Source organism: Hibiscus syriacus, unplaced genomic scaffold (genome assembly GCF_006381635.1).
Source record: "Hibiscus syriacus cultivar Baekdansim isolate YM2019G1 unplaced genomic scaffold, ASM638163v2 tig00110429_pilon, whole genome shotgun sequence".
Classification (NCBI taxonomy): domain Eukaryota; kingdom Viridiplantae; phylum Streptophyta; class Magnoliopsida; order Malvales; family Malvaceae; genus Hibiscus; species Hibiscus syriacus.
Genome location: NW_024062733.1, coordinates 5,037,030 through 5,051,571, shown reverse-complemented (window position 1 = coordinate 5,051,571; position 14,542 = coordinate 5,037,030). Strand labels below are relative to the sequence as shown.

Sequence of the window (14,542 nt, the reverse complement as noted above, 5' to 3'; positions counted from 1 at the left end):
CTTCATGTCTCATTCCCTAGTACTGTTGGGGAAAACGGGTTATTTCCCACACGAACGTTGTTTTAAAATTGACCTAAAATGTCAAGATTAAAACCACCAAAGGTTGCACAGCGGATAAACCTGTCAAACTATTGAATATTGAAACACAATGAAAAAGAACCGAATAAAAACAATAAAGGAGAGAACACACCAAATTTACGAGGTTCGACGAGAATATCGTCTACTCCTCGGGCACCACACCGGATGATAACTTCACTATATCGCCAATATTACAACAAATGGAATTCTTTAGAATTCCCAAAGTGGGAGAATGAATAATATAAGAGGAAGAGAGAACTTGTTTTTGGGATGATTTCTAATGGAAATACTTAGGCCTATTTATAGTTGAGTTTTAAGAACAATATGTTCAAAGTTTGGCCACCTACCAAAGAATTTTCCAATGTGTACAAGTTAGCCACCAAATATGAAATTCACATGTTCAAAGTTTGGCCACCAACCAAGATGAAATTTCCAATAAGTTGGCCACCAACCAAGATGAAATTTCCAACTTGTCAACTTAATTTCTAGACAAATCTAACAAATCTCCACCTTGGCTTGAAATTACCAAGCCTATTCAACTTCTTCAACTCCCCAAATTTGTAGTGCCTCTAATTGCGCTCACAAGCGCCACACACCCGAAGGTGTTCATACTTTCATGATGTTAATCAAGTTCAAACAATGATTGAATTTGATTACTATTACCACATTGGTCATCATATCTGCATGATTTTCTGATGTCGCAATTTTTTGAAGTAGAATCTTTCCTTCTTCAAAGATCTCCCGCACAAAGTGATACCTCACGTCGATATGCTTAGTCCTTGAATGATAGACTTGATTTTTCGCTAAGTGAATAGCAATCTGACTGTCACAATAGAGACTAATGTGACTTTGAACAACTAAGTCTTCTATCAACCCGTTAAGCCAAATTGCTTTCTTTACAGCCTCTAAAACTGCCATGTATTCTGCCTCTGTAGTAGACAAGGCCACCGTAGATTGCAATGTAGACTTCCAACTTATTGGGGCTTTAGCAAGAGTAAACAAATACCCAGTAGTTGATCGACACTTATTCAAATCACCAGCATAATCGGAATCAGCATATCCAACCACACACTGACCAAGTGCTTCATCCTGTTCAAAAACTAAACCAACATCCACGGTTTATTGGAGATACCGTAGAATCCATTTCATAGCTTGCCAATGTCATTCTCCAGGATCATGCATGTACCTGCTCACAACTCCAACTTCTTATGAAATATCAGGACGCATACACACCATTGCTTTGTATTGCTTCTTGGTAAGTGATAAGGATATCATCATCAACAACTGGAAGAGCATAGGCCACCATATCAACAAATCGAACAGGTCTACAAATTTCTCTCCTTGGCCTTGTAACTGCAAGTGGTTCTGGTGTCTCCAATGGTTCTTGGGTTTGAACCTCTTCATCTTCTGATTGTTCTATTGGAGTTGAAGAATCAACTGCATCAACTTCTGGATCATCGTCTGCTGAAACTCCACCTGTTTTGGAGTATGCTCCAGCTGTTGCGGAGTACTACTTGTTTGGACAGCTTCACTTGTTACCTTTCTTTACTAGGGCAGATTCATCAAAGGTAACATCTCTGCTACAAATTATCTTCTTGGTGTCCAAACACCAAAGGCGGAATCCCTTCACTCCATGGGTGATTCCCATAAAGAGAGCCTTCTTTGCTCTCGGATCAATCTTGGATTCCTTCACATGATAATAAGCAGTGGATCCAAATACATGTAAGGAATCGTAATCAGTAGCAGGTTTTCCAGACCATGCCTCCAATGGTGTTTTTCCTCCTATCGCTGATGACGGCAGACGACTGATGAGATGGCCAGCATATGTCACAGCCTCAACCCAAAATGCCTTGCCTAACCCAGCATTAGACAACATACATCGAACTTTCTCTAATAGTGTTCGATTCATATGCTCTGTCACCCCATTCTGTTGTGGTGTATGTCTAATAGTGTCGAACAATACCATACTCATGGCAAACGTCAAAGAATGGGTCACTTTTATATTCCCCTCACTCTTCTGGAAAAGTCATCTACAAAAGTTACAAAATAATGGTTTCCTCCCAAAGACGATGTCTTTGAAGGACCCCATACATATGAGTGAATATAATCTACAATACCTTTTGTATTATGTATAGTGGTGCCAAAATTTACTCTCTTCTGCTTTCCCAGAACACGATGCTCGCAAAAGTTCAATTTGCAAGCCTTTGTACCTTTCAACAATCCTTTCTTTGCCAGAATTTGCAAGGATTTCTCTCCAGCATGTCCCAACCGCATATGCCACAATTGGGTTGCGTCCAAATCATCACCTCCGGAAGCTGCTGCAACTGCTCCAATAATTGTACTACCTTGGTAGTAATACAAATTATTTTTCCTGATGCCCTTCATCATCACAAGTGTGCCATATGTGACTTTTAAAACTCCATCTCTCATAGTGACTACTAATCCTTTGGATTCCAAGGCTCCCAACGAGATGAGATTTTTCTTCAAACTGGGCACGTATCGAACATCCGTCAGAACTCTGGTTGATCCATCTTGATTCTTCAATCGAATTGAACCTATCCCAATAGTTTTACAGGCATTGTCATTGCCTATATAAACAACTCCTGTATTTAGTTCCACTAAATCGGAGAACCACTCCCGATTAGGGGACATATGATAGGTGCAACCCGAATCTAATATCCACTCATTGGAATGGAATGTTGTTGATGAAGCAACCAATGATATGTCAGAGTCATGAGCATCATGCTCTACAACACATTCATCTGGAGCAGATTTTCCTTTCTTCTTCAGCTTCGGACAATCTTTCTTCCAATGGCCTTTCTCATGACAAAAGGCACATTCATCTTTTCCCAATCTGGACTTCGACTTTGATCTCCCTCTTAACTTTGGCTTTTGACTTTTCGAGCAACCTCTTGCCACTATGGCCTCCGCTGCTTCGTACTTGCTCTCTTTCTTGGTTTTCTTCCTGAGTTCATAACTATACAAAGCAGCAGTTACATCTTTAAGGGTAACATTATCCTTACCATGAAGTAACGTTGTCTCAAGGTGCTCAAATTCATCTGGAAGAGATGACAACAACATCAAAGCCAAATCTTCATCTTTGAAGGTTTCATCCATGCCCAATAAGTCTTCCACTAGCTCATTGAACGCAGTGATGTGTTCATTTTACTGGTGCCTGGTTGATAATCAAATCTGAACAATCTTTTCTTCATGTGGAGACGATTCTGAGAGCTTTTCTTCAGGAATTTTTCCTCCAAAGCTTTCCACATCTTACTTGCAGAAGTCTCGTTCTTGTAGCCATACTTCTGCTCCCTGGAAAGACAAGATCGAATCGTGCTGCACGCCAAACGATTGATTGTTCCTCATTCTTTCTCCTCCATATATTCGGGCTTTTCTTCCTCAATGGCGATGTCTAGACCTTGTTGGAATAAAGCTTCTAACACCTCGCCTTGCCACATGCCAAAATGATCGGATCCATCGAACAACTCCACCAAGAAATTTGCATTTGACATCACCCTCCTCACCGGTCCAGATGAAGAGCTTGATGTCTCAACTGATTCGTATTTTGGCATTTTAATTCTAACGAAAAATATTCAATATCATGAACTGTATCTTTTTAGCAACGTAATCACCAGGATAACCTCAACCGAAGCTCTGATACCAATTATTGGGGAAAACGGGTTATTTCCCACACGAAAACAATAAAGGAGAGAACACACCAAATTTACGAGGTTCGACGAGAATATCGTCTACTCCTCGGGCACCACACCGGATGATAACTTCACTATATCGCCAATATTACAACAAATGGAATTCTTTAGAATTCCCAAAGTGGGAGAATGAATAATACAAGAGGAAGAGAGAACTTGTTTTTGGGATGATTTCTAATGGAAATACTTAGGCCTATTTATAGTTGAGTTTTAAGAACAATATGTTCAAAGTTTGGCCACCTACAAAAGAATTTTCCAATGTGTACAAGTTAGCCACCAAATATGAAATTCACATGTTTAAAGTTTGGCCACCAACCAAGATAAAATTTCCAATAAGTTGGCCACCAACCAAGATAAAATTTCCAAATTGTCAACTTAATTTCTAGACAAATCTAACAAGTACTACAACTCTATCTCTGCCATCGAAGACAGACCCAAAGGAATTGAAAGATCTTTGTTGCCTCTCTGCAACGTCAAAATACAAACAAGCTCTCTCCATTCTCCATATCTGAAATGACAAAGATAATGGCAACGAGGAGCCCACGATTTTTGTTTGATCTATCAAGTATCGGACCTTGATTTGTGAAACTAACAACAAATCTTAAATGAAGACTTTAAGATGGATATTTTGATACAAAGAATACGTTGATCTGAGAAGAAACACAATGACAACACGACAACCTAAAATTGCCCCTACAGAAGATCATGACAAGCAATGACGATGGATTTGAGATGAGGATATGACAGTTCAAAAGAGTTGGGTTCTAAAAGTTCTAACAAGATATTTATATAACTTGATTTGAGGTAATTAGAATGTGTGATCTTGAACTTCCAAAGGTTCAAAAATTTTGCCCCAAATTTTCCTCGATATTTATTTTAGTCTTTATTTATGACGAATAACTTTCTAACTTTAAATTTATTCAATTTGATCTCTATTGAAATCATTCATATACAATTAAGTCTTTGAAGTTCACGTTTATTTCAATTACATCCCTTAAACCTTAGTTTACTTAATCAATTGTAACTTTAGAACTTCTATCCCAAATCCAGGGTGTGACATAAATTATATCTTAAATACCTAAATCTGTTAGATTCAAATATATCCACTATTTTTTAGTAAACTAATGTGATTACAAAGTAATATATGTTCAAAATACTCTTAACCATTTGACAATGAACGCTCAATCACCCTGTTGCAACCGTTGGTGCTCGAATATTTGACCTCTAAGAACAACAACGATTCTTTTAACCACTGAGATAAGTTGATTCATGCATATATCCACTAGTTTTTAATCTAAAATTCATATAATAATTTTAACGACTAAATATGAATATTATCTGAATATACAAAATATTTAATATGAATTTAGATCACGAATATTTGAGTGTTTATCTGCAATTTCTGTAATTTCATATAGTAATTTTAAGGTCTAAATATGAATATTATCTGAATATACAAAATACAAATTGAATACTAACCAAATTCACGATCCAAATTGCCATCCGTAGGACAGATCTAACAGCATTTTAAATCTAAATCTTTCTATGCTTTCGACGAAAATGTCAGTAATTGTGGTAGCATCAAGCAAATGAACTGTCACTATAGAATAGCATTTCCCACCAAACTTGGACCAATCCTGCAACTCAAAACAACCGATAATCCAAATGCCAACTCTTTCTAGCCTTCTTATATACAAACCATTGAATACCCACAATAACAATACTTGGAATCATCTAAGTCCCCCTCTTTTTTCATCAACAAAACAAACTTCATAATATTTGTGGGGGTTTTTTTTAATTGAATAAAGACGGAAAATCCAGCACATGATGTTAAAATTAAAGGAGAGAACAATAACAAATAGAAGGAATGCAATGTGAATGTATCTAGAAGATGGAAGACCTACAATTGCCAGTCTATCTCTCAAACCTCCGATGATACGAAAGCCCCGAATCTTCATCCATGGCAACAATAGCCACCACCTTATAACTCCAGTCCCTGCCTTTCAAATATCAATGGGTTCTGTCCGGTCCTGCACCGCTAGTCCTTCTGAAACATCTGCAAGAGATTTGAGGTTGCATTTGATCAAAGCTTCAACAAAGTAGCATGTCTCATCCTTTGCGTTTCCTTCAGGCACGTCCATCACGAATGATTCAATGACCAGAGTCCCAGGTCTTCCATCGATGATCTCTGGATGGAGGGAGACGATTGAAGAGTAGTTCTGGATTTTACGGGGGAAATGTTTGATAAAATAAGAACATTACTCAAATCTTTGTTTTATATCATGGTACGCACAAAATGGGAACTTCAACCTTGACAAATCACTCATGAACTCAAAATCTAGACGTTTATTTTCATGAACCATACAAATGTTACAATCTTCCGGAAGGATGGACCATAAAAGATAGAGGGAATAAAAAAAGTTAAATCAGGAAAAAGAAAAGGGATTCCTACCTTAAGTCTGTGATCCCCACCAATAATGCGGATGCTGAGGATATGCTCATCATCATCAAGAAGTTCTAGTCTTTCAGTGCTTGTAGTTGCAGGTAGCCCTGACTTGACATCAACTTCTCTAAGGCTCCCAATCTCAAGGTTACCTTGCGCAACACACCGGCTGATAAAGGGTTTATACTTCTGAGGTTGATCAAAACGCCTAACCAAAGACCAAACTTAAAAAAAACCAATACAACTTTCAGAGAAAAAAAAAAAAGTGGACCGAGGTAACAGATGACAAAATCACAAAAATATAAGCATCAAGCTCTACAACTGAGAAGGAATACATTGTTTCTATATGATCTAAATATATCTTCTACAGGCAATATATCTTCCCCCTTATTTTTCATCATATTCTTCCTCCAGTACAGATGACCTCTAAATTACTAATCATTTATCTGATATGTGCAAAATGGAGAAAGAAATAAAAAAAATGTTCAGGGCATATGCTTTGTGACATTCCCATTTCGGCTAAATGCAAGAATCAATAAGAGAAATTACATTTAGTTCAATTAAAACTAAACCTCATTGTTTCTAAACAAAGCAACCATAACACATGGAAACGAATTTATCCTGCAAAACCATTTAAGATAAACACCACAAATTAGTTGAAATGGTTTCCGAGAATAGTGAAGAGAGTGAAAATCTTTTAACAAAAAGAGACTCGATAATATGGATCTCAAATTTAGGATTTATTCATACTCAAAAACTCAAACAAACAAATGACTTCATCTATGTTTTGAGTTCATCCTATGCATTAAACTTAACAACAAGATATCTGTTTCAATAGTAAAAAATAAAAATTTTCATGTCAGACTTCGAAATGATCTTCCTTGAAACCTTAGAAGAGATTCTTCATCTCATTAACAAAACTTAAACCAGTAGGGAAAATTTAGAAAATTAGATTCAATATTTTTCTTTCTGTTTTCTTTTACCAAATTCAAAAAAATAATCAGGATTTAAAGAACAACTAAAAGGAAATCACCAGAGATCAAGATTAATTCCTCTCGAGAACAAAAATCGATTACTGAAATACATACATAAACATATCACTCAACAAACATGCAAAAATATTCAAGAAGATATAAAAAAATTATTTATTCAGTAGAAGTATAGGAAAAAGAGCATGTCTTGGAAACAAATCAAAAAGCGCGCACACGCACACACACACAAAGACAGAAAAGAAATGTGCATATGCGAGAGAAGTGAAATTTTCTTCAGAAAGAATGAGTTGAAAACAAAATCCGCACAAAACATAATCAAAGTGAAAGAGAATTACGAGAGGAACGGGAGCTTTGATTCGCTTGACGACAGCCGAACTACAATGATTCCCTCCAGTCTCATGTCGATGATGTCTCCTTATATATTCAGTCGCCGCCACCGCACCGGCACTCCCAAACCCATTTCCATTGGAATTCATTTTCTCGTTTCTTCCTACCAATCCAAACACTCACGCCTCCTCTTACGCCAAGCAAAAAAAAAGACAAAAAACAATCTACCTCATCTCGTCTCCGGCTATCCGAGCTCGATCACGGACCGGAATGATTCACTAATCTTCTAGAGAATTTCAAATCCGGATAATCTCCAGGGAAACAAAACGTAGAATCCGTGAATAAATAACCGCCATAAAAAAAAAAAGAGATGCTAGCCGAGTTCTTTCACCTCCAAGCCTCCCTAACCCCTATCAACAATCTCATCACCTGGAAAAATAAAACAATTATGGAGGAAAAAAAAACTAAACGCTAAAATTTATTACTGGATCCGCTCTTGCAAGTTGACAATGGATCAGTAATTTTATTACGACAGTTGCCAAGATTTTTGTCTGCTTCTGCTGTTGTCTTTTTATCCTTTACCAGACTGCCAGTGTTAGTTCTGTTATATAAGAGCAAAATTTATCTCATAATTTGCTCATCTTTTGTTCATGTATCTTTAAAAATCCAAAATTAATTTATATTTTCTGAAAATAAAATATATATATATATATTATAATTTATTTACTAAACATTGAAGAGAATTTTTTGAGTTTATTTTTATAATGATATAATTATAAGATAATATATATTCAGAATTTTTTATAGTTATTGATAATACACACATTAGAAATGGGTAAATAATTCGTGTCCGATGGGTTTCGATCTGATCGGGTTGAATTTTTTCTTTAATATTCGGATTTGGTTTAGGTCGAATTTTGAGAGAAAAATAGTCAGGTTTGGGTTGGAATTAGGTTTAATATAAAAATCTCCGACCCAACCCAATCTGGAATGCTTAATATATATTATTATATTATATCATTTAGGGTTTTCTTATTCTCTTATTTTCTGACGTTTCATTTTTACGGTGTTTTTTCCTATATATCACCCTTTGACTTTATATTTCTCTGTCAGACACCCTTCAGACTATTTTTCTCGATCTAACACCCTTTGCAGTAAGGCGCGTCCCCCTACAGCGCGTTTTACGCTGATCTGGCACCACGTGGGGTATAGCACAGGGCAGGGGCCGCGCTTTACCTTTAAATCTGACACGCGTCAGTAGGTTTAATTACCCACCTACCCCCGGCCGTTCACACCCCATCCCCTCCCTATAAATATCCCTATTCACAATCACTTTCATCACACCAAATCCTCTCAACTTCTCTCAAATACTCTTATATTCTATTTTAACTGTTTAAGATATATTTTATTATATTTAATATTTTCTTTTAATTTATTTAAGTATTTAAATTTTTTAATATTTTATTTAATTAATTTTTTTTGCATATATAAAATGGAAGGAGGTCTACTTCGCTTGGATGGAAATCATATATCGCGACATTTTGCTGATACGGTAACATTTTAACGTTTTAATATAATTTAAATTTTTAGTAATAATTTATTTATTTAATGCATGATTATTAGTTTAAAAATTAATTTTTGTAATTATTTAATTTTAGGAGAGAGACCGTGTATTAGATCATTTTATTAGGAACCTTAAGTTAGTGATACCTAGCTGTGTCTTGTCGTATTTAGTAAAGGTTGGATTCAGTCACATAGGTAGATATGAGGGTCAATGTAAGATAGAATCAGACCTTATTTCTGCCTTAATGGAGCGGTGGAGGCCAGAGACCCACACATTCCATCTTTCGTGTGGAGAGTGCACGATTACACTTGAGAATGTTTCTATGCACATGGGACGTCGATGGATGGAGATGTGATATTGGGGATGACGCACGGTTCATGGACTGCTTTGTGCCGGGACTATCTAGGATGTGTCCTGGAAAGTTTTAACGGTGGTCGGATACCGTTAAATTGGTTAGATGTCAATTTTCGGGAGTTGAGCGAGGACGCCTTTGATGATGAAGTTAAAATGTATGCACGAGCATGCATACTGCAGCTGATAGGAGGGTTGCTGATGTCGGACAAATCGTGCAACCAAGTTCACTGTATGTGGTTGCGACATCTTGGCGACTTTCGTTTGGCCAAATCACTCAGTTGGGGCTCGACAGTTTTGGCTTTCCTGTACATGGAGATGTGTCGAGCCACTGACTACAAGAAAAATGCTATCGGCGGATGTCTCCTGCTACTACAGTCTTGGGCATGGTATCGATTGCCCTTTTTATATCCCATTGTCAAGAACCCATTCGTATTTCCGCTACTCTTGAGGTAATTATAAAACTAATTTCGTATATTAATCATTTTATACAATATATAATAAATTTTGTTTTCCTTGAATAGGTGGTCTACTGATAGGAAAAATCATCAGGAGCTACCTGATGATTTAAAAAAAATTAGGGTGTTAATCGATCAGAAGACTAGCACACATGTATGCCTTTTAATGTTTAAAATCGATTTTAGATTATAGTTGTATAATTAGATTATTATTTTGATAAAAAATATATATATTTGTTTTAGTTTGAATGAGTGTCATATTCTAATGATGATGTGAGGATGGTGATCCCACCTGAGTTGAGGGGCCCATTAGATGTTTGGATGGCGATGGTCCCTTTGATTTGTTATGCGATCGTCGAGTGACACTCCACTGATTGCGTGCTCCGGCAATTTGGTTGTTTTCAACCAATTCCGGAAGCACCTCGCAATATGGACGAGTTGCATAGCACAGATAGACGCAGCAAGACCGATACAGATTGGATGGTGAGGCATCACGAGTGGGTCGTACTGTGAGAGGATCGATATCGGTGCCTTCCGAGAGCCCATTTTTACTGACCTCTTGATGGTTGCTGACGGTTATTACGAGTGGTTCAACAGTAACGGGAAACCGTTTCTGCTTTCTGAGGATGCACAAGGGTAAACCTTTCAGCGACGTCGACAGAGACGTTCACCAACACAGCACCATTGTCCCCCGACTCTTAGACGGAGAGCAGGTGCTTCCGGTTCATCCTCAGCTACACCAGCAGGACCTTCACAGCAGCCACCATCTACAGTGACTTACCTTCCATAGCCATATGTGATGCCACCATCGCCGTTCCCTTACTTGATGCTGCCGACGCCACCGTCACAGAGTTTTATGACCCCTTCTGGAGGATATTATGGGTCTATGTTTGCATATCCGACACCTCCTGTACACATTTTGGCGGGTTAAGCCTCATCACCCATGGTCGCAGCACAGACACCTCTTGTACAGTTTTCACACTCAGCAATGTCTGGGTTTTATGAGTTTTCCCAATTTTCGGAGGCCGGTGGGATAGTCAGTCATACACCTCCAGGGTCCTTATTCTATGGAGGTCTTCATCGTCATCAGCTTCTCATCAACCTAATGTAGTTGCTCACGACGATGATGATGATGACGACGACGACGATTATGGTGATGACAGTGAGGAGTCACAAGCATTGATACGAAGAAATCCTCCTCGAGACCGACAGTCATCGCCCTGCGGAACACATTCGTGTCGCATGCATCGATAGATTTTGTTTTTTTATTATATTTGTATTTAGTTGTTTATTGGACTTTTTTATTGTAATTTTTTTATTATTTATCATTTAATACTTACTTTATTTCATTAATTTGGTTGGATTTATTTTAATTTATTTTGTTAAATTTGTTGGACTTTTTGTTAATGTTTTTTAGTTAATTTTGTTTATTACCATTTAATATCAGTTATTGTAATTTGTTTATGATTTACCATTTAATACTTATTGTAAGTTTGTTGTATTTAAAATTATATTCAAATACCAAATTGTTATTGTTATGATAAAATTTAATACGAGTGTTCGATAACTTTCTTCAGTTTGTCACTTATTGTAAGATCGAATGATATTAACTTGAAGTAAATGCAAATTAAAGTACAAGAATTCTTAACAACTACATCAGTTCCTCATCTATTGTTACTTGATGGCAGCAGAAGTGGACAAGTTTTTCTAGTGTGTCCTAGGTTTCTACAATGCCCACACCTTCTGTCTTGTCTAGATCTTTCTCGAATATCCATATCACAATGAATTCTTGGATTTTGGACGACCACTCTCCCTCAATAAAGTTGGATTTGGTACAATTGGAAGCCAATCCTGAACCTCATCAGGGTCTTTGCCATTACCTATAGGGGGAACTCAAATTCATATACCTTAAAAACTTTAGATAGTAAGTATACGGGATCCACAAAACAATTATAGTCTTGACGTGTATGCAAGCAAGCTGCTATCACATGAGAGAATGGATACTTCAGAGCTTGAAAAAACCCGCAGTCGCACGTTCTATCCCGTAGATTTACTCTTAATGACATAGCTTCAATCCCTTGAAGAGGCCGCGGCAACTCTGTGACATGAATTATTTCATGTCTTCTAGAGAAGCTTGTTACAGACATTCCATTTGATGCAACAATTGTTTTTGTAGATCTGCAACTAATCTAGGGTGATAGACATGACCGCATTGCATCCAGGTTTGAGCTTGTCCTCCGAGCTTCGCAAAAATCGCCCCCCAAACAAAAATATGTATTTTTTACCAAAGTCGCTACAGGTAAGTGACGTGCACCCTTTAAGGTTGAATTGATTGCCTTAGCCAAGTTGGTCGTCATGTTTCCATATCGATATCCACCATCATATGCGTTTGTCCACATTTCTTTATCAATGAGGCTGATGTAATTGTATCATTCCCCGTTTTTCGCACGTAAATCTTGAAGCATTGATTCAAACGTTTGAGGAAGTAGTTTGTAACCTGATCAAAAAATGTATAACTTACTAACTTGTTTTCTTTGCAAAATTAAAATGATCGAAAGAAAACAAACTACTTCAGTTTCACTTACCCATGCGCACAATTAATTGACGCTCATCATTCTTCTTCTACATTCCAAGGTAGTTCGCAGCAATATGTTGGAGACAATACCTATGTTGGACAAATGGTGGTTGCCACATTGGACCCAAAAACTCCATTGCTGCTTTGATCCCAGCTCCGCGATCTGAAATGACACAGATATTTTCCCTCGTGATAACATGTGCACGTAAGTTTTGGAGGAAAAAAACCCAAGAATATGTATCTTCTCCTTCAATAAGAGCAAAAGAAACTGGAAGAATATTGCGATTGCCATCTTAGACAATTGCCAATAATAATACTTGTTTGTTTTTTCCATACAAGAAAGTCTCGTCGATCTGGACCACATGCTTGCAATATTTGACAACATTAACGCACTGTGGGTAAGTCCAAAAAACCCGGTAGAATTGGCATCGATCGCGAAGAACTCGATCATTATGGTATGCATAGGAGGTTTCGAAGTCCACAATTATCCCAAGATTCAACCTTCGCACCAGCCTAAACCAGCCTGAAAGTTCGTTGTAAGATGCATCCCATTCACTATGAAGTTTGACAATGGCATTTTGTTTTTCCAACCAAGCTTTTTTATAGGAGACAGTGTACTCATACTGCGATTGTATAGCTGAAATCAACACAACAACAGCTATATAAGAGCTTGCTTTTACCATGGGCATGATATCTTGGCATATCACTTCAGAGTCCAAGTTGGGATGATCTTGGTTGACCCCTCCAACACAACATATGTGAGGACCGTTGTATACTGTTAGTTCTCATCTGTTGTTTTTTCTCTTCCTCTTTGATACGCGAACCATCCAATTGCATCCGTTTTCGCGTCGAGCATAGTAGCATACATATCTTTATGTCGTGGAATGGTCGACTCTCGATTGAACAGAATTACGGATATTGCAATTGTTTATAGCCATCATCGCTTCTTCTTTGCTTGAAAACTTCATGCCTAAAGATAACTCACCATTATTTATTGATGAGTAATATCCATAGTTACCAAGATGAGGTATATCCGTAAATTTTGACCCGTACATTGCACCATAATCAACTTCATACATGTGTGCTGGAGGTTCAGCTTGTGCCACATTTGAGGGAACTTCATCTACGTCATCATCGGAGTTGAATTGCGGTGATTTTGGGTGAATGAATAGTCCAGTCTTAGCACCATTCGTACGTAGCTCACGAAGCAGTTCTTCTGGTGGAGATGGTGGTTCCTCTATTCTCTCTACAGTTAGGTCGAAAAACCTACTACTTGCACGTCTTCCCATTGATTTAGAAGGCATATCGACATTGAGATCGAAAAAACTCGCAGTGGAATGCCTCCCCCTGGAGCTTGAAGCCATCGTGTCAAATGGAAACTGCACAGATTGTTGTGTCGATAGAATCTCCATATTAAGGTCAAATAAATTTGCAGATGAATGTCTTCCCCTTGAACTGGACGTGATGTTGCCATACGGATTATTCGTGGACCCATCTCGGTACATATCGTAAGGAGTTACGGATGAATGTCTCCCCATTAAAGTTGATGTGACGGCACCATGATGTAGATTTCCCATTATGGCGTTAAAATCATTACACATTACTGTAGTCGGGCTGTCAACTTGATCAACTTGTTTAGCCAGCCCATAGCGGGAGCTTAATGACTGACCCCAAATAGCACACAGTTGAACAAACTTTACATACATCTCAATATCGGCGTCTGAATAATTAATTTGAGAATCAACCATCATTTCAACATCATCATTGTTCGATAGTTCGAACGCTGTATAAGTTAATGACAACAATGATGTTGGAAATTTGTACTGCAACGACGACATTCTTCCACTACTTCCAACATGAACCTTCCTCGAAATCTTCGTTATTAGCTCCTCAAGAGTTATGTTTCTCTTGAATGATATTTTAACACGCTCATTTGATACGAAAACAACGCCGGTTTCATCTTCTCGAATTTCTCCATCATAATAAACAATAGCTGAAAGTATTGTCATTCTTAGAGTTTAAAAGTGTGACAATATTATATATG

The 14,542-nt window shown here is 37.6% G+C and overlaps 1 protein-coding gene across 1 annotated transcript; it reads right to left on the bottom strand.

Moving 5' to 3' along the window:
* Positions 1 to 5,460: 5,460 nt before the first annotated feature.
* Positions 5,461 to 7,996, bottom strand: LOC120124807 (abscisic acid receptor PYL8-like). Its single transcript, XM_039143382.1, has 3 exons — positions 7,560 to 7,996; positions 6,241 to 6,457; positions 5,461 to 6,007 (listed from the first exon to the last, which is right to left on the bottom strand). Exons 1-3 carry the CDS (start codon positions 7,697 to 7,699, stop codon positions 5,792 to 5,794), a joined length of 573 nt encoding a protein of 190 aa, XP_038999313.1. The 5' UTR covers positions 7,700 to 7,996; the 3' UTR covers positions 5,461 to 5,791.
* Between the last annotated feature and the right edge of the window lie 6,546 nt (positions 7,997 to 14,542).

Excerpts from the sequence above, each read along its gene's own strand:
- LOC120124807 (XM_039143382.1), bottom strand. The coding sequence starts at position 7,699 with ATGAATTCCAATGGAAATGGGTTTGGGAGTGCCGGTGCGGTGGCGGCG. Across the intron at positions 6,458-7,559 it reads ATCAAAGCTCCCGTTCCTCT|AGTTTGGTCTTTGGTTAGGC; the intron begins CGTAATTCTCTT and ends TGGTTTTTTTTA. Across the intron at positions 6,008-6,240 it reads GTGGGGATCACAGACTTAAG|AACTACTCTTCAATCGTCTC; the intron begins GTAGGAATCCCT and ends CGTAAAATCCAG.